The 20,412-nt window shown below is 36.3% G+C and overlaps 3 protein-coding genes across 4 annotated transcripts; 1 reads left to right on the top strand and 2 right to left on the bottom strand.

The window, feature by feature from the left end:
* Positions 1-1,105: 1,105 nt before the first annotated feature.
* EMF2 (VEFS-Box of polycomb protein) lies at positions 1,106-13,070 on the bottom strand. The gene is given in 25 exon segments (XM_089783788.1): positions 1,106-1,391; positions 1,682-1,771; positions 2,271-2,350; positions 2,855-2,938; positions 3,074-3,148; positions 3,352-3,400; positions 6,102-6,146; positions 6,243-6,255; positions 6,258-6,288; positions 6,802-6,815; positions 6,818-6,863; positions 6,940-6,996; positions 7,098-7,126; positions 7,129-7,149; positions 7,519-7,573; positions 8,508-8,514; positions 9,159-9,280; positions 9,385-9,447; positions 10,309-10,448; positions 10,580-10,739; positions 10,865-10,979; positions 11,650-11,705; positions 11,926-12,073; positions 12,423-12,548; positions 12,898-13,070. Coding segments are annotated over 24 exon segments (1,662 nt in total). The 5' UTR covers positions 12,461-12,548; positions 12,898-13,070; the 3' UTR covers positions 1,106-1,267.
* Positions 13,071-14,460: 1,390 nt separating this feature from the next.
* LOC110418002 (putative transcription factor At5g61620) lies at positions 14,461-16,038 on the top strand. Its single transcript, XM_021430618.2, has 4 exons — positions 14,461-14,734; positions 15,074-15,291; positions 15,383-15,559; positions 15,638-16,038. Exons 1-4 carry the CDS (start codon positions 14,461-14,463, stop codon positions 15,938-15,940), a joined length of 972 nt encoding a protein of 323 aa, XP_021286293.2. The 3' UTR covers positions 15,941-16,038.
* A 781-nt stretch (positions 16,039-16,819) lies between these two features.
* LOC110417610 (GTP-binding protein YPTM2-like) lies at positions 16,820-20,056 on the bottom strand. Of its 2 annotated transcripts, none has more exons than XM_021430050.2 (8): positions 19,747-20,056; positions 18,839-18,911; positions 18,509-18,556; positions 18,377-18,424; positions 17,865-17,936; positions 17,578-17,733; positions 17,393-17,486; positions 16,820-17,140 (listed from the first exon to the last, which is right to left on the bottom strand). In XM_021430050.2, the coding sequence occupies exons 1-8, from the start codon at positions 19,758-19,760 to the stop codon at positions 17,040-17,042; spliced, it is 606 nt and encodes a 201-aa protein (XP_021285725.1). In that variant the 5' UTR covers positions 19,761-20,056; the 3' UTR covers positions 16,820-17,039. The 2 variants fall into 2 exon arrangements, with proteins under 2 accessions (XP_021285725.1, XP_021285724.1); XM_021430049.2 differs by having other exon boundaries at positions 17,393-17,496; positions 19,747-20,050.
* Between the last annotated feature and the right edge of the window lie 356 nt (positions 20,057-20,412).

Genomic DNA, 20,412 nt, shown 5'->3' with positions numbered 1-20,412 from the left:
ATCCCCTCTACCTGAATTAATAGTTTTTCTACCTTTCTTTGTTGACTCTTTTTCATCATTACATTTTCAGACCCTTTTCCCGTCCTTCATTGAACCACTTAGTCAATTCCCTTTAAAAGAAAGTTAAATTTGTGTAAATGTAGCTGTCTGACCTTGTTCTAATTAATATTCTTAGGAATTTACACGTAATAATCTCTTATCCAATAAATTGATGTATATAATATTTAGGTACAAATCATACATGTCAAAAGTAACTATAGTAACGAATTCAAGGAAGAAAAGGGATTACATGTAGTAAATCCAAACTAGTTATTGATTAAGGTTTAATTAATCGCAGGTAAAATATCTTCCCACTTGTGAGAGCATAAAATTTTCTTGCTTTTTGCTAAACAAATCAAATAGACAAATTAAACTCTAAAAGCAATAAACCCAAAAACAAAGAAAGAAAAAGTTAATGTAGTAGCGAACAACATGCAGGCAAACACGTGGTGCGGTTGATAAGGGACGCAGCTTATAACATGACAAAAGCCTTTCGTAGGCCAATGAAACTGATTTTCTGTAGGCTTTGTCGGTGAAAAAGTAAAGACACACTTACCTTATTTTCCGCGAGCGTTACATGGTGTCTTCGGTAACAAAATGACAAAGGAATCGAAACTAATGTCTCCTCAATGCTGAGTGCTGACCTCATCTTCATTTTAGCTTTGGCTGGCCATCAATGTAGCTCCCCCTATTTTTCTTTTTCATCTTGTTTTTCTCTTTATTTCAAACATACTTTGACAAAGAATAAAATAAAATAAATTAATTTTTTTTGCCTACAGAAGAATATTTTTTATAGAGGCAAGTGATCATTCATGTTTCCATTGAAGCCCATACGAATTACTGTGATGATAACCGGCAGGCTAACATTTTTAATAGTTTATTTCCTAATAGTATGTGTGCCACTTTGAATAGAAAAGTACTGGTAATGAGGGTTTGGATCAATGTTAAGAATTATGACAATTGCTATTGCTCTAGAGTGGCTCAATAACACTAACAATATTTAAGATACTATTTATAAAAATATTCTTGAAAACCTACAAAGGAAAAAGAAATTTCTATGGAGGAGTTGAAAAAAACAAAGAAATATATGGAATTATACCAGTCGATTGTACACAACTACAGCGAAACAGTTGGCTGAAATGGGCATGTAAGACTTAGGATGTAACTGGTGAGCGACATTTTTGCATCATCATTGTTTACCAAAAAAATAAGCATAAATTACATCTCTTTAGCCTTTTACAGGATCCGAACCCTGCTTTTGGTATTGTTCCAGAATAATATTACAATTATTCATGGTTCGCGCATCGAGGAGGCCGTGGTTCCACAGCTTGATCATGAATAATCTCCAACACCTGCCAATACAGCAGATGGTAAATTATGACTAACATGAAATCATATACATGCAACGCACACAATGAAAAGGGCAAGCAAAACTGCAATCACATGCAGAAGACATGATTATTATGAACATCATGATATAATACATCAACCAATCAGAAACACTCAGAAGAGAAGTAAGCATCTGCATACAAAACGAAAGAGGATGAAGCGACCAGTAGAGGAGTACAGAAAAGTAGAAGCGCAAGGCGTGCACATGTACATAGCAATAATTTTAATCATAAACAGAAAAGGGGCAATCTACCAGATGAGAGCTGGGGCTTTGACAAGGTCACGCCCATGTAATTTTGAAAATGCTTCACATGCCCATGAAATGTGACCGTCTGCCAACACCCTGCCATGATGATATCAAATTATTAAAAATGAAACAGCAAATTGATAACCACAACACTAATTTTCTTTTGGAAGGCACCACAAAACTAATTCAAAACTAATCAACCAAATACGAGAAACAAATAAAGAACTAATAAATCACTCAGTGCGACTATGTGTGAGATAAGTAACTGCCAAAGAAACAAAACAACAAAACAAATTCTGGGTATCATATAGGCTGGGTTGAAATGTGTTAAAACACACTTTTTCGTACAATAGTTAGAGAGAGAGGGGAAGAAAGAAAACCATGTATCTCACAGATTCAGTTCAAATGCAAGGACGATATGGCTTATATTAGAATGGCCAATCCTATGTCCCTACATCCATGATCCCCTCCCCTTTCGCTACAGAACTTATAATGGGATGGATTACATGATTTTGGCAACCAGTTTCAAGTGAGAAAGGTAAAAGAAAGAGAGAAACAAAGCAAAAACCATAAGAAAAATGAAAGACAAGATTACCTTTGCTTCCTCACAAAAGAGTTCCACAAATGCATTATTTGCTTCTCATCTTTGGTTACATCTACAAAATCATCAAGCATCTGCGACATGCTAGAGTATATTAATGCAAACTTGTAAATGCATTAAGTTGAGATGCAAATGATTCAAGGGCCCTAACTACCCAAACCAGGCATTGCAGACATTCAGAGCACCATTCATTTTTGTAATCATTTATAAACAATAGTAATTATTGATTTGCATGTCATCATTATTTATATATTCACTGATTTCAGTTCCCAGCTTGTGCACATTGCCGGTAATCCTCCTATGTCCTAAATCATCTTCATGAGAATAAATTCTAAACAAATCTTTTCATAAATTACACTTAACAATTTCTTTGGGGACCATCCACTAATATCAAAGTGCTTACTATGCTTCTGATTGCGCTATATTAGTCTAAAGACTACGCCTCTCAACTGGTGTTTGTGATACCTACATCACCCTTCAATTCTTAGCTAGCCACTGACCAAAATCCAAAATGGTTATGTCCTTCCAAACAAGCATTATGAAAGAATAAACAAATAAATAAAGAAACTTAAACATACCCTTCGATCTTCAAAATCTGCAACGTCATCATCAACCTCATCCTCGCTGTCTCTGTCAGACATTACTTGATCTATTGCCATTGGCTTCAAGCAGAGATGTATACAGTTTCAGAAATTTTTATGCATAAAATGCAAGTGACATTAGTCACGAATTTCATGATTGACTCAGTTTCTTAAGATCTCTTGACAAAAACTAATGTAAAGGCATATTAAGTATACCACGAAACATATCTCAAAGGGAAAACCAGAACCACAGTCCCCACTCCATTTCATATGCCCTCCACAGACAGCTAGCTAGGCCACAAATCAAAAATTAGATCCACACTCTTAATAGTGCTAATGTGTGTGTGAGATAAGTGTAAGCAACAGCAGCCAATCTTTTTCTTTTTCGTCTCTTCTTGTCTCTCTCCTCTTTCTTTTACACACTACAAATTATAGATATCACTGCATTTTCCCACAACCAAATAACAAACACAAATTACAAAGTAGTCAGTCACCTGTGCTCTATGTGAGTGAAAAAACTGTCGCTTCTGAAGGAGTGTACGGCTGAAAAGACAAAGAAAGGACAAAATCAAACCCATTTTCATTGTTAAAAAATAAACCCTTTATTCTAGGGTGACAAAGTTATGGTTGAGAAGCAAATGACCTAAACAAGTGACAAGCCCAAGTGATCACATCAATTTATAAGAACAAAGTTCCATCTTCGACTATTAATTCAGCTTTTTGTCAGTTCTTTTATGGAGGGGGAGAATGTGCGGTGTATCGGGTTTTGACTTATCCTGAATCGGATGGAGTGCTGCTTGACACATAGGGAGTGGAGAGGTACCTCCCACTCTACGTGGCACCACACTCTCTAGGCAAAATAATTATCCAACAGTGCTTTTACATTTGCCCAGTTCATACCCTATGCAGCAAGTTGTATAAAAAATTAATATAAAAGCTAAGCATCTTTCAAAGTTCAGACAAGCTCACAGGCAATGTCTATTTGAATAGCTATGCATTTTTACATCGGTACAGCTTTGGAATGATTAGAAACACGCTAATGAATAGAGAAACACCAAGACATCTTTCTTGGATAGGACCGTTTCCATGTAATTTTCGTTTTGCAAATTGCAGCACAGCAGGGGGCCAGATTGTTTCGCCTGATTGAACACTTCGAATCGGAATAGATTGTCTGCAGCACCTGATAAACCCCCAACATTGAAATGGATGGACTGTTGCACACACTCCCTCACCAATTCTAGCATTTCTAAAAATGTTGTCCACCTGAGCAGACCCTTCCATTCCAGTTATTTAAAACGAGATATTGCAAAATGACCTGCCCCGCGGGCTTGGGGGGCCCATACGCGCCGAAGCCCAAACCGACTCCACTCATGATCTCGCTCAATGATTTCACGTTAATGGCAGCAAACTGGCACACAATCACACCCCCACTCTTAGAAATCCACAACAATCCCGATTCCAGTACCTCACTCTTCCTATTCATGTTACACGCCCTCCTCATCTCCAATGACAATCGCATCGGGCTATACGTGTCCAGCCAACATCCTGCTCGCTCCGCATTAACCCTCACACACCCAATACAAATACACGACATTAAACTTCACCGACGACACCCATACTTATCTACCTACCCTACGCACTCACACTTACCTAACCAAGCCAAACCTGAACTCACGAAATAATTACGATCTCCTACATAACCAATCCACCTTTTTTCTAGCGGTGGGCGAGGGCGGCGTGGTAGTGCCACGGGTTATAATAAAAACCGGCGGGCGCAGATCGATCGCGTGCAGGGGTGCTCCGTGTGGAGTGATCAACTCATTTTCCCCCATTCGCTCAGACCTCTCTCTAACCTACCTCCTCCGGTTTCCTAGACCTAATTCCATAACAGCTAGTCCCGCATCGGACCCTTCCTTGTCTTAGAGCATCCGTCTCAACCGCACCATTACAATTAGCGAACATCCCCAAACCGCTCACCGACCCCCTTTATCAAACAAAAAGCCACTATGCGCGGGGCGAGGTGGAGCGGCCACGACCTAGATGTACGCCGGCGGGCATTGTACCCCCTGGCCACAGGCGCGGGGGGCGCTGTTGACCCGACAGAGTCGCGATCCGTGCCCGAAGTGCACACAGCCTAAGTGCCACAACCTACCACCACAACCCGAACGGGCTACATAGAACGACCTTTCACCACATTCACTAATACACCCCAGACGACAAGCCCTAGCACGCACGACAATCACACATCCCGCGCATCAACCCCCCATGCACTACATACTGCCGCAAACATGAAGAATTACTACTCCACCTTTCCGGTCAGAGCGGACACCCAACTTCGCCTAGCATGACCGCCCACAGCGAAAAAAAGGCCAAATCCTAACTATACACAACACACACCCACCGGAAACACATATAACAAAACAATCCCCAATAACACAAACATTGTGTCCCCCCCCCCCCCCCCCCCCCCCCCCCCCCCCCTCCCCCCGTCAGATCATATATCTCCTGAACGGAATGAAAAGGGACTGTTTCCCCCCCCCCCACCCCCCCCCCCCCCCCCCCCCCCCCCCCCCCGCCCCCCCCCCCCCAGCAAAAACCCCCCCCCCCCCCATCCCCGCCTGTTCTTTTTGCGCACAATATGACATATCATGACCCCCCTTTTTTTTTTAGGGGTTGTTTGTTGTTCCCCCACAAAGATTTACCTTTAACTGTGCGAGCCCCAGTTTTTTTTTTTAGGGTCTATTAGCTTGCGCATAGTTATGACAGGTCAGTCAAACAATTATCATAACAAGTTTTTGGCCATAGATTCATTGTAGTTGTGGCTCTATTGCATTTCCACAACTTGAGTTAGCACCATTGCATTCCATCCTACATGATTTGATTCTTGGCCCAAGCATGTACTAAAATCTTGCTTTAGCTCGGAATTTGGAAACTAATTGGAGTTACCAGAAATCAGTATCTCACTTCAAACACCAATCAACCTATTTAGAGGATTACTAGAAGAGACTTATTTTCAGCCAAGCTGCGGGGCTGTTCTGTTTCTTTTAAGTCCATAATTTTGTTTCAGTTTCCCTCATCTGTAGTACTGCAGCTTTCCTTTCTAGATATATTTTAGTTAAACAAATATTTCTTATAAAAAATTAATTAGTATGCAATCATAATATAGATGGCATACCATGAACTTGTCAAGGAAGCTCACAGTCTCCTGCTGGCGATTTGGTTCTAAGAAAACAGGTTCACATGCCTTGCAACTAGGCTCTTTGGTCGTCTACGCCTTAATTGCTTTGAGCTGTACATACACATGAGCTACCAACTTCATTTCATGGGAATAACCTGAGGGCAAAGAAACACACTAGTACATAAAATGGCAAATTAAACAACTTACCAAAAGAAGAAGTTTGTTGTTTAGGATCAACACCATCTGCAACAATCTGATAAAATACATACACGTGGAATTAGAAGAGCAATCAAAGGGCAATTCATATGGAAACTAGTGATATTGCATGGTTCCATTTTCTTGTCTATCTGTAGACGGAAGCTAGGGTCTTTATTCACCATATAGCGATCTGAAAAAAAAGAGGGGGAGGGGGGGGGGGGGGTGGGGGGTGGGTTTGTGGGACTAAATCTAATATATATGCTCAACCTTTGCAAGATAAAGAAACACAACTCCTAATGAACCAGAGGGACATTGATGCAAGGGAACATGTAAATAGCATTCATAAGAAGCATACATCAAGAGAAATGTAAGTAAATAAAATTCAAATTGTATTAGTATCCTTTATCCTATAAATTTGAAAGAAACTGTATCAATATAAAAAAGGGTCTGACCCATTAACATTGGTTCAAATCAGTTCACTTAACAGCTGGTTTTAATTCAGTTACGAAAAGAAAATAAAACTATGTTAACAAATAGAGTACTGCAAGGCTTGTAAGAAATGTCTCACCTCAGATCTCCAATGTCAGTTTTGACCGACACATCATTGACAGCTTGATACTCTTCAGTTACCTACAACATAAACATGCACTTAATTTTGGTATGCCAGCATCAATTATCAAATACCACCACAGATTCCTGAGTTTACCAACCCAAAATTCAAGTTGAAGAGATCATGGGATGCTGGCAAGTGATACTCCAGACCCTATATAAAAGTTAAGCATCAACCATTAAGTCTAAGTACTATAAATTCAAATTCATTTGACTCAAATGATAATAGAATAATAAAATGGAAGAAGGAACAACCTTAAAGCTTGCACATTTTACCAAGCAGAAGGGCATGAGAAGTCTTCAGTTACTGCAAATCAATGGAATTTATGACTATTATCAATAAGATGAGATTATATAATATTCCAAAACCAAATGTAACGATTAATAGTTGACAAAGTGTCTACCACACCAGACACAAAGATTGAAGAAAATTAATCCTTTGCTTGAGGTCCAAGCAGTCTAATAATACCAATAGGTTACAGCCAAAAATAGTATCTTTAATTTCAGACTGCAATTCTGAGTCACAACCTCTCCCACTCTTGAAACAGTTACAAGTAAAGCACAAAAACATGTATATGATTCAAACCCAACCAAACACCTCCCCACACACCCCCACCCAAAAAAAGAAAAAAAAAAACGAAAATAAACATAAGAGATGTTTAACTAAGAAATATACCTTCAGTCCTCTGTAACTTGTTGCTTGTATATCTGTAATTAAGATGACTCCCTCTCTCAACCGAACCAAATAGCAAAAAAAATTTTCTTACAAAGAGAATTAAGAGGAAATCACCATCGCAATACACAATCCTTTTGTCTTCCAACTGTAATTTTCTTTTGGAGGCAGGGACTAGGTTTGAAAGACAAAGTTATATAGTCTATTAAGCCCTTCAACATGAATATGTTTAAATGGTCAATAAATAAAATTAAACATCAAAGTCAGCTCATTCAAGGTATTTCAGAGCAGGACATTTTCCCTTATGCTATATTCTTGCTCTTGTCCCTATATTAGAATCCCAAGGCGTTTCTTATTCTCAGAGCTTGAATCTCAGAAGTTTCAAAGAGAAGAAATACATAAAGCGACATGACAGATTCTACAATAAAGATTAAGCAAATCACACTATTCCAATACAAGCTGTCATGAATCCCACATCAAAGAGAATACATGGTCCTTGTCCCAAAACGAAGAGAAGCTCATAAAGGGAACCTAAAGGAGAATGTCATGGTCCAAGAGGGGAGTCATGAACCTCACATCAGCAATGTACTAGAGTGATACTAGGCATTTAAAAGTTCACACCACCTTCAACCTGTGAAACATCTTTGGTGGGACAAAATCATAAGGCCAGCAGGCCAAAGCAAACAATAAATCACCAGAGTTGGTGTGCACTGTAATAGTTGGTATCAGAACAAACTCTAGGGTACTAGTGATCTGTCACTAAGGACAGTGTGCCCTTGTTGAAGTGGGGGAGGATGTTACGGTCCTAACATGGAACCATGTGAATCCCACATTTTAAGAGATATGCTTCCAACGAGTAAAGCCATAAATCCCACATCGAAAAGAAGCACCTAAAGGGGAACCAAGGGAGGATGTCTGGTCTTAGAAGGGACCATGAATCCCACATCGGCTATGCACTAAGGTAATACTAGGCATTTAAGGGTTCACACCACCTTCAACCTGTGAAGCACCTTTTATAAGACAACCATGAAGTTAGGGGGTTAAAGCGGACAATACTTCACAAGACTTGGTGTGGACCATGACACATTGGCAGGCAACACAGATGATGCAACTTGTACATAACTAGTATATCTGTAAATGGCATTGCCCTACATCTGAATCCCAGAATCATAAACCTAATGTTTAACAAAAGAATTCATGCTGCTTGAAATAAAGCAAATGACTCTGCTATACAATCTATAGCTATTAGAATTTTAATAATAAATTTAGGCAGTCTCAGCAGAATAATTGCCATACCATCATCACAAACAAAAAATCCCTCATGTTAGACTTAGGTGCAGACTATCTAGTTCCTTCAGGTCACCACATTCTTGTAAAATAACTTTCATTGGAATACCAAAAGTTAGTACAAGAATAAATAAATCTCAATATTATAATTTAGCTGAATTAAGAGAGTACACGAGACTGAAAGATAGAGAGTTCTGACAAGCTAGTTAAAGAAAGGACAAGATTATTTGCATACATAGAGGACAATAGGCAAAATTGGGCAACATGATTAATTTTTCAGGACATAGAAAGGGTCATAAGTATGATTAGAACAACAAAACTACATTTAATAATAATTATTTACTATTGAGGATTACCGAATAATATGAGACAGCGATGAAGAAGAAACGCCACTGCATGTGTATGAGTTATAGGGAGATTTTTCCTTTGCCCCAGCCTCCTCAGCAGAAATGATGACCTGCAGCTGCAGTGATTGGTTCTTTTGGAGCACAAACAGAAATAAATACAATAAGTAAACTATATCGAGAAAATCGGAAATGCCTAATCTAAATGAAACGAGAAAATATGAAAGCAGGGACATACCATTGATAAAGAATTGCTGGAATTTTGGATTAAGATGCATTTGTCCTCATTCAAACAATTCAACTGCAGCAGGAACAAAAAGAATAACAGTAATTCAGACATTTATACAAGTTTGAATCATCACTGCTTGAACATTCATTGCCATTTTCTATACTGATTATATTGAGGAATCTAATGCAAGTTGAACACAAGGCTAGAGTGTCATTTCACTAGCAGCCAGCAACAATAGAAGCAGCAAGACTGCTCATGACAAAGTGCCCTGGCCAGTTTAGATCTTTATTTAATCAAATATGAAAGAAACACATAAGCACAGGGGAACCTGATTGAATTAGCAAATGCTTTAGCAACACAATCAACAACCCAAAAACATAGAGCCTGTGCTACTTATATATACCAATTGTGTCAACCACTATACTACACTATAATCCTTTGATACCATTGTACAAATATTTCTCTGTTGCTACTAGCTTCTCAAACTGCAGTCAAAATTTTCTTTGAAGCACTTGTACATGTACATGGTAGAAGTTCACAATATCCCTTCAACTCAAGTTGAGCTTAGGATGTATTCTCAAGCTCGGAATGAGAGATAGCATAGTTGAACAATATCACAGACATATTCACAATGAAAGCACCAAAGAACAAAAAACAGAGGCCCAAGATTCAACTCCAGAATCATTCCTTAAAAATGTTTTTTATGTTTGAAAAGATAATCAAATAAAATCGTCCCAGAAGCAGAATTTAAGCAATGCCCTAGGACTGGTACATTAATGACTCAGCCATAAACACAAAAACAACCAAGCAAAGCCTTTTACTGCATCTTAGACAACACTTTGGCAAAAAAATTGACTGAAATAGTAGCTAAGCAATAAGTAGAACAGCACTCCAGAATAAAACAATTATAACCAATAAGCTTTCATGCCACACCTTCAATAAGCAAGAATGCATCTCGACGGGCAATGTTATCTCAGCTCTTTGTCCCAAACTCAAGTTTGGGGATTTCTCCAATGACATATATAGTGACTCCAACGGAATCCTACCCCATAGGCAGCATCCTCCACCATTTGCTGATGTGAAATAAAGAAAAAGAAGGACAAAGTGACATTCAAGAAATTTTTTACAATTCACTCTAAAATTAAATGGTTATAAAGGATCTAATGAATGCACCTGCATATAAAGGACCTATGGAAATACATACCAAAGCTGACAAGCAAAATGGCAAGTGAGCCAGATTTGGCCTCTATAGCTAGCTTGTTAATCTCAGGGAGAATAAAATTAGCTTGAGCTTGATTGCTGCCCTCAATGCCAGTGAAGCTAGTCAAGATACATGCCCGACGGAAACGATAAACTGCAGAATACTTCATTGTGGGATTCAAAAAGTAAATATATCATAAATGAATTACAAAAAGAGTACAACAACACACAAAAAAAAGATACACAGACTAAAGAATTTAGCTTGAATGTACACAATGACACACCATACCTCTGCAACCGCAACATCAGAAACTAGTCTTGCCAACAGGATGTATAGAGGAAAAAGACTTTGAGTCAGAACACCTTCATTCACAATCCCTGACACGGACACTGTCATTTGTATTCTACATATCAATCAAAGCAAATGCAGTTAATAACTCAAATTTAACCGCATACAAAAATATTTGATCAAAGAAAACAAGACAGCACACCAACAAGCAAATACTAAGAGATAACCATCATGCAAAATTCAATTAAAAAGGTCATCAACAAAAACACAAAAAAAATGTAGTTAATACCTCGAAGTTACCTATATATATGTATGTATATGTATGTATATATATATATGTATGTATGTATATATATATACATATATATCAAATTTAACCAAAGCAAATAAGCCAATACACCACCAACAAGCAACATTAACTAACAAATGATCATCAAAATTTTACTTAATAAATTCATTCAAAATCACACAAAAAATAGAATATAATTCTATAGTAATAAAAAAAAAAACTTCTTGTCACTCCCAAACTGATACTAATTCTAACAATTTCTGTTTTATGAATATGTATTGTCAAACATAAAAAAACATATAACAGATTTGCCTATCTTAAATGCCATCAAATATTCTCTCCAAAACCACCAAAAGGCACCAATGAAGGTCCATATGCCCTTGAAGTTTTCCCATTGATACACTATAATAGGAAACAAACGGACATGCTACAGTAAGCACTTGCAACCATATCCTTCAGAAATATATCATTTACAATTAGCAAATCAAACTATTACCTCATTTTGTGTTTTGCCTGAATTTTGTAACGCAGACATCTTTGAAGAAATGATGGCTGCATAAAAGGAAAAAAACAAGAATCCACTGAAAAATGGTCACATATAAATAGGCAGAGTAAATTCTGCAAATATAAATGTTAAAAATAAAGGAAAATCTCTTCCAATGAAAAGAAGGGTGGTTCAAAGCAGCAGGCCAAATTTGAACTGCCTGCAATGCCACAGTCAATCTACATAAAAACATAAAATGGCTGATGCAACAAGAAGCAGAAGTATTACATTTCTCACAGCACGTCTTTGAAGAATGTTATAGAGTTCTACAGGCTTGCAATAAATAGATAGACTCTCTTCAGCAGCAATTTCCTCTTCTGCAGATAAATGCAGGCGGGAATCTTCTCGGCACATCTGATCTGTGCTTCTTAAATAGCTAGAAAATAGAAATGCAAATTAGAACCCCTACTCGTGAACTTAACCAGATAGGCATAGTCCAAACCATACTTCATTACAATATGAAAACAAACTAAAATTTGATAACAGACCAACAATCATCAAGCATTAGACTCGGAACAAGAAATTATAACAATGCCCTTTAAATGAACATTGTTTGCATTATCATATATCCACGAAAAATTTACCACGACATAATTAGAACCAGGGCCAAAATGTGTAAGCTGATAATTATGTGAAACTTGAATACCAAACATAAACACTACCACAACATGTTGGCATGATAAATAGGAAAACATTAAAGATATGTTTAATCGGAGAGAACATACGAGGAGGTTTCACGAGCCACTAAAGGAATGCCCGGCATTCTTATTAGCTAACGCTTAAGTATAGTATCATAGCTTTCTCTCAACTTTTTTCCACCACAAAGTATCTTAAAATTAACCACCTCAAACCTGCAAAGCAGAAACCAACCTCGTAAAACTCTAATTAATTTTAAAATGAATTTTATATCAAGAAATGCATATATTAACAAAAACAAAGCCACTCAAAATATCATAGAATATAAACCAGTTTAAATTATTTCTGTTACAGATTAAAGCTCGAATGATTTTTTTTCCTGAAGACATTCCTCAATCTCTCCAAAACAACAATTAAGAAATAGAAAATATGAGAGAAGTGGTGAAGAGTACATAACAAGAGAGTTAAGACTTGAAAAAGATAATAATAAAAAAAAAGGCATACAACAGAGCAAATAAAAAAAATCGAAAATGAAAGGGAATTAAGAGAAGAAGATGAACTAACCTTTGAGAAAGTCAGAACCCTAATTGGGAGCTTGAAAATAGGAAGAGAAACTTTTTATTTTCGAATCGGAATTGAACATTGAACCCTTTTTCAAAGGAGAAATCGAGAAAAAGGGACAGAAGCGTCGAGTGTGTGAGTTTTTGTGCGTTTTGATAATGGCTTACTTGGCTTACTCGCTCACCACTCTCGAAGCTCTTTTTTTATTTTTTTTAACTTTTTATTTTATCTAAATAACGGTTTTGGTTCTCTGTGGTTAGGTATAGCGCTTTACGTTGTTGCTACTCAAATTTCACCTGCGGCTTGCCAAGACCGGATGCATAATAATCGTCTTTACTTTTTAGATATTTTTACCTCTCTAAAAAAATATTTTATTTCATTTTAATTAAATAATAATTAATATTTTTAAAATTTAAGAAAATAAATTTTTGATATCTTCTATAAAAAATAATTTTTTTATATTATTATGTATGTGATTTTAAAAAAATTCTAATTGACATATTATACCATTAACTAAAAAGTTATACTATCAAAGTTTAATTATAAGAATTTAACATCGTTATTAATTATTTTTAAATAGATATTTAATAAAAAATTAAAATTTATTAAATTAAGGTAAAAGAAGTAACACAATAAAATTAAGATATATAGTAAAATAAATCAGAATTCAAACTTTGACTTAAAACCAAATAACAAATGCTAATAAAGCAATATATAGCAAGAAATCTAACTCAATCTATTCCTCACCTACACACCTAAAACAGAATCGGATTGATACAGTAATAAAACAACGGAATTTTAGTAAAAGATTTTATTTTATTACATGGATTTAATCTTATTTTTGGCACAGCTTATTTAAAGAAGTAAGTTTTAGGTAAAAAATTTATTTACATTAAACAATAAGATCTGTATCGTAAATTATGGGGTTAATTAAATATTAGAATATCCTTTTTTTGTATTATAATAAATTTATCAGATGCCCCCAAAGTGATACAATTATTGTAGTATACTGCTGCAGTTGTATTGGAGAATTAGCAGTATCGAAGTGATATAAGTAAATCCAGATTGTTAAAGAAAGCTAGGTTGAGCTGTCAACATACTGTAATGGAAGATTATCTGTTAATTAATTTTACTCTAAATAAACAGAAAAATTCGGATTTTTTTTTACTAGGGAAAATCAATACATGATTACTGTTAATTATAGAATGAAGGGACGCGTACCGGAGTTTTGGCAAAGCGTTGATTTGATAACATAAAACAATATTCACGATAAGCTAATTTTAATCCAAAGGGCCTGAAAATCGAGGTTGCCCCAGTATTAGCTAATTAAACTCAACCGTATCTTTGACTGTTTTTACATAGAAATAAAATTAAGAAAATCTTGCCATGTTGAGGAATTGGCAAAAATAAAGCGGCTATAAATGCCTGTAGGAGAGCTTGGTTTATCAGAGAGAAAAACAAGGGTTTGAATTCAATATATATATATATATATATATATATGAGTGTGTATGTTATAAACCGAATAAAGTGCCTGCCCCTAAGAGAGGAATTGAAGGCGTAGAGCGAATGGTGAAAGAAACAGGGAGAAAGTGTTCTCATTGTGGACATAATGGCCATAATTCCAGAACTTGTCACGGGAAGGGTTGTGTCAAGCTTTTCGGTGTGAATATATCTGCCGTGGAAAAGCAAGGAAGTTTCATGAAAAAGAGTTTTAGCATGGAGAGTCTGCGGTCTCATCATGCAGAATATGATAACAATGCTCCTTCCGTGGACGACGGGTACTTGTCTGATGGGCAGATTCATTCTAGGAAAAGCAACGCTGCCCGTGGAAGAAAAAGAGGTATCCCTATTTGTTTTTCATTTTGCTCTTATTGTATTCAGCCTTTTCTTTTTTGGGGGAGATTCATCGGCGTTTCTGGTGATGTAATACGAGTTTCTTGATCATCACGTATTTGAACTTGTTAGCATTAATTGGTTATCAAGAAGCGGCTGGCATTGGTTAACCATTGAATTTATGTGGATCCTCGTTATTATTTTTAGATCGGAACAGATTGAATGAAGCATAAATAAACAAAGTATTGACATGAACAGGCTAATCTGGGATAGCATTATTGAGTTATTTTTACCATGTTTCTGATATATTGTAAATTATTGTAACATCTGTTGTGCTCTTGCTCAGGGAAGCCTTGGACGGAAGAGGAGCATAGAATCTTCTTGGCAGGTTTGAGGAAGTTGGGGAAAGGTGATTGGAGAGGGATTTCAAAGAAATTTGTAACCACAAGGACCCCAACGCAAGTTGCTAGCCACGCGCAGAAGTATTTCTTGAGGCAGGCTGGGAATGATAAGAAGAAACGCAGACCAAGCTTATTTGATATGGCTTTTCAACAACTCGAATCCGTAATATCTCTTAATCCCTCTCTCACTTATCAGCAACAATTTATAGTTAATGTTTTCATGTACATGACTATAGAGTTCGTGGTTTTAACAGAATGCAAGTCCTCCGGACTCCCCCGCAAAAGAAACTACTAGAGATTCTTGTGACCAGGTTAAAGCACCATCTCAGATAGTGAACCGATTTCCACATCTTTGCTTGGATGATGGTGCAGTGACGTCCCTGACTGCATCTCATGGTTTTCCAACTTATTATCACAGGATTCAACCCGTGGTAAGGAGCTATTAGCAATTCATAATTTCCCCTTGGATATGCCATAACCTCATATAGAAAACTTCATCAATTTAACAGGCAGGAGGAGCTCCCAATGGACAAGGCTTTCCAAAAGCTAAAATGATGCCTTCACTGCCATTTCTCCATGCAATGAATTATGCAGGGCTGCATTATGGTTACATGGCTAAAGCTCTAGGTTGCGCACCTGCTGCTCACCCCTCTGGTATACCTTCGCCATGGTCAGTTCAGCACAGAATGCTTCGAGCAGGCCCTGGTGCTTCACCAGCAGAAAAAGATCTTTTGGAGCTTAAGATTGGGCCTCCTCAATCATCAAAAAATACAAGTATGCCTTCTCAGGCATCATCCATTAGTGTGATTTGAAACAAAAAACTTGTCTAGTGATGTTGATTTTTTCATTTTTGGTGCCAAACTGAGTAGAATTAGAACGAAAGGGAGTCAATTATTTAATCAATGATCTTTTTAACGCTAAAGTTCCAGTGCCACTTATGAAACCAGAAGTTGGACCATCGGTGATTAAAAAGTCCAAGCATTCAACAACTAAGATTTCTTCTTTATTGAAAAAGCCTATGCCTAAACAGGCCATATGCAAAGCACAGCAAGACTGAGATTCGAGCAGACTATCATCTTAACTATAAAATAAAATTGAAAAGACTGTCATCTTAGCTTGTTCTAGAACGGGAAATTCAGAAAATAACAGGAGCTTACGTCTAAATATCTTACATGCATGTATTTGTAGAGAATCTTGGAGCTCTAGTTGGCAAGAAGCTACCCAGCTTCCTTAAATTTCACAAGCAGAAAATGTTGATTGACAAATGCTAACTATTAACTATTAAGTAGATAAGTTGCATTTGGAACACTTGATTGCACGATCCATGTCAATTCAATATTTCATGTTGTCATTAGGGTGTCCTTTTTCATCGCCAACAGTTCAGCAACCCATCCCACACTCTCCTCTTATGTTCCATAAACTCTAGGAAGGTAAGGTAAGCCAGCAAAATAATCACCCAAAGAACAGGTGAATGGCCTTCGGCAATTGGCATCCATCAGAAGTTACTGTGATTTAAGTTTTATGTATTTTCTTTCATGCTGAAAAACCATTAACTTGAATGCAGAAACATAAAAGCCTTAGCAAGCATCCATCCGAGCAATGGTTCAAATCCATACAGGAATATGTGATTGCAATTGAAGAAAGCTTTTCTATGGCTTCCATGTCAAAAATAAAAAGTTGGGGAAATATGGTAAACAAATAATAAAATTAACATTACTACTCTCAAGCAACCCAATTTGTACAGGCCATTAACAATAAACTGCAAAAGAATATAATTTCAGAACAGCTTACAAACAACTGAAAAGGCAAATAAACATATCATTCTACATTGTAGCATAGTTTTCCTCTCTTGAGAGCAGAATTTAGAAAGTTATTCTCACATTCATCCATGCTGCTGGGCAATAGGTAAAATCAACTAAGAAGAGCAGCAACCACTCTTCTGGTTAACAGGTTGTCCTCGTATCTGCACCATTTCAGGCCTTGCATTATTGGATGCTGGCTGGCTTGCCATCCTGTAGTAAAAGGAGAAAAAGATAAATGGGGATGGCAATCAGAAGCAGTATATGTTTCTGCAGATGAGATGAAAGTAGTGCTAATTGAATCTGTTTCTTTAGCAGTCCCTTTTAACAAGTCCAATAATGAAATACTACTTAATGCCATATTCCTGAATGCTAATCACACTTTGCAAGAATATTAGGATATCTATAGCATTTAATATAAAATTTTTTTATGATGAAACACAATGTTACGGGCGAAGGAAGTACCGGTTCTTAATATCAGCTGCCATTGCCATAAAAGCCTGCTCAACATTAGTAGCATTTTTTGCGCTAGTCTCCATAAATGGAATGCCAAGTTCATCTGCAAATGCCTATTAATAGAACATTATCAATGTGACTTTTTACTATTCAATTTCATAAATATAATCAGCAGATAGGAGAACCACTTTTACCTTGGCTGTTTCGTAAGAAACAACTTTGTTAGCAGTAAGGTCACACTTGTTTCCAACCAGAAGCTTGTTCACATTCTCACTTGCATAACGGTCAATTTCGCTCAACCATTGTTTAACGTTGTTGAAGCTCTCTTGGTCAGTTACATCATAAACTATCTGCCAGATGTGGAACAAATGTTACAAAACTTGTCCATAGCATGCAAAAAGCATCCCAAAAAGAGGACAATGATGAAGAAATAAGGGAATGCACACACATGGATAGAGAGAGAGAGAGAGAGAGAGCTTACTATAATGCCATGTGCTCCACGGTAGTAGCTGCTAGTGATTGTCCTGAACCGTTCTTGTCCTGCAGTATCCCACTGCATGTTTCAGAGGAAAGAAAGCAGAGGTTGATGTACTTCAGTAGCTTAAATTAGCACAGGAAAACAAAAGATACCACCCCAAAAAACCAAAATGAATGAAAGATCTTATGGTAAAGAACAAAATGAATACACATTAAGACCAAGCCAAAATCTATCCATGATAATAAAAGAATAAAGCCATAATCACAATGACAAATTCTGCATCAGAGCTTACAGGCAAAAACAAACACATGTCAAAAAAAAAATAACAACCACATAAAAATATTCAACAAATAAGATAAATAAAAAGTATACACCACAACCAATAAAAAAATAATAAATCCAGGAAAGGAATCAAACTAGAACGAGGCCTGAGACTCAAAAGCAAAGAAATGCCATCTACAAGTTTAATTCAATGAACTGAAAGAAAAGCAAATAAATAAGGGAAAGATTCTCACAATTTGAAGTTTTATAGTCTTCCCATCTTGCTCCACAGTGCGTATTTTCTGTAGAACAGAAACAAAAATACAAGACATAAAACTCAAATAAGAATAAACACCTGCTTTAACCTACAGGTCAGAAATTCTCACAAAGTCCACGCCAATTGTGCTTATGTAACTGTCCAGATACGAATCATCCTGCATTTGAGTGAAAAAAGATGTAGTCAGATTGCAGAGATAATTTCAGAATCATGCTTCAAAAACTCTACTCCAGCATTTAAGTTTCCGCAATTAACACTAAATTCTTCTGCATACTTCAAAACTTGTAAAATAGATGCAGTGGAGACAGTAGAATTTATGCTTAATTCATATGGGCAATTTGATTAGGGAATACCATTGCCAATTTTCAAACAATGGTTAAGCATAATAAATTAGAGGGAAAACAGAGCAACAAAAGTAATTGTTACAGAGGAGGCTTACAGCAAATCTCAGGAGAAGACATGATTTGCCAACTCCAGAGTCTCCGATTAGCAATAGCTTGAACAAATAGTCACTGCTCAAAAATTAAAACCTTTAACATGTCAAGTAACAACATCTCAAAATAATATGTATAAGAAAACCTAAAAAATCTTTATTTGTCTAACAATATTAATCAATCTGTTCTACAATAAAAATCTGAGCATATTTACACCAACTTTCCCTCCAACATTCAAAGATCACATTAGGCACAAACTAAGCCTTAACCTCATTTCTACATTGTATGACAAAATGCATAAGCATGTTACCATGACGCATAGGATTATAACACAATGAAATCTAGTTTAGATTATCCGTCTGAAATAAGGTTATCATTTCATAGTAACATGACAGAAAAGTATAAAAAGCAAATATAGAAAATCCGAAACCTGAACTCAACATTTCTTCGCTCCAAATTCTTGATCAGAATTCAACACCCACAATTCAGCTTAATATTTTTTTAAGTAAAATAGATTACTTTATGATGAAGCAATAGTATTTTTATCACAAAGACAAAGCTGTAGAATTTGCCGAAAGTAACAGACACCCAATTCCTTTAATAGCATCAATGTTACAGATCTAAACAAATAACTAAACCATAATTCAGGTTGGCTACCCAAAAGGACATCAGAAATAGAAATTAAACTGAAATTAACCAACAAAACCCATAATTAAACAGCTAAAAAAAAGAGAACTGATCCATATAGAAAGAAGCTTTTGTAAAAGAACCCATCATGGCAAAGAACAAAAGCATCACGGATCTTAAGGAAATAACAAAAAGTAATTGGAGGGCAACAACCATAATTGAACACAAATACAAACCAAAGAAAGGAAAAAAAAAAGTGGGGGAAGGGGGTGATCGGGAAGCTTACTATTCAGGAGTCATGACTGTTGGTTCGACCGAGTAGCGGGCCGGTCCGTTGGTGGAGAGATGGGACCGGGTTCTGACAGAAAGGCCAAAAAAGTTTAGAGCTCTGTTTCTGTTGTTGCTGTAGTGTGAAGGAGAGTGAAACAGAGAAAAGCAAGAAGACGAGAAAAAGGAAAGATTGAGTTTTTATTTAGTTCGGAACTAAAGACAAGACAGAGAAAAAGAATGTTAACGACACCACCGAAAAGTTTGCATTTTATAGTGGCGTCCTAAAATTCCCAAGTCAAATCCCGACCCTAACTCCTTTTTGTTTTTCGTTTCATACAATTTCTCCTCTAACTACTTTCAATATTCTTTTTTTCCTTTTATCAAAAAGAATTATTTTTTTTCTTTTTGCAATACCTTAATCTATTTATTTATTTGTTAATACTAGGCTTGATTTCTACCATTATATGTAGAGGTGTCAAAGAGTACTAGTGATCAAGTATCATGCATTATCCAATTTGTAATATTAAAATATTTTATAATCAAGTTCAGATAATGATCTTAAAATACTCCTTATCCTATCACTATTACAAGTAATGATTTTTATTATTAAATTTTAATTATATATATTTTTATTTTTAAATTTTTTATTATTTATTTAATATTTATTAAAATTCATTATTTG

Source organism: Theobroma umbraticum, unplaced genomic scaffold, assembly GCF_002168275.2.
Source record: "Theobroma umbraticum cultivar Fairchild unplaced genomic scaffold, ASM216827v3 scaffold_50.0, whole genome shotgun sequence".
In the NCBI taxonomy this organism is placed as follows: Eukaryota; Viridiplantae; Streptophyta; class Magnoliopsida; order Malvales; family Malvaceae; genus Theobroma; species Theobroma umbraticum.
Note: the sequence above shows the minus strand (reverse complement) of the source record. Positions and strands in the feature narration are given on the sequence as shown.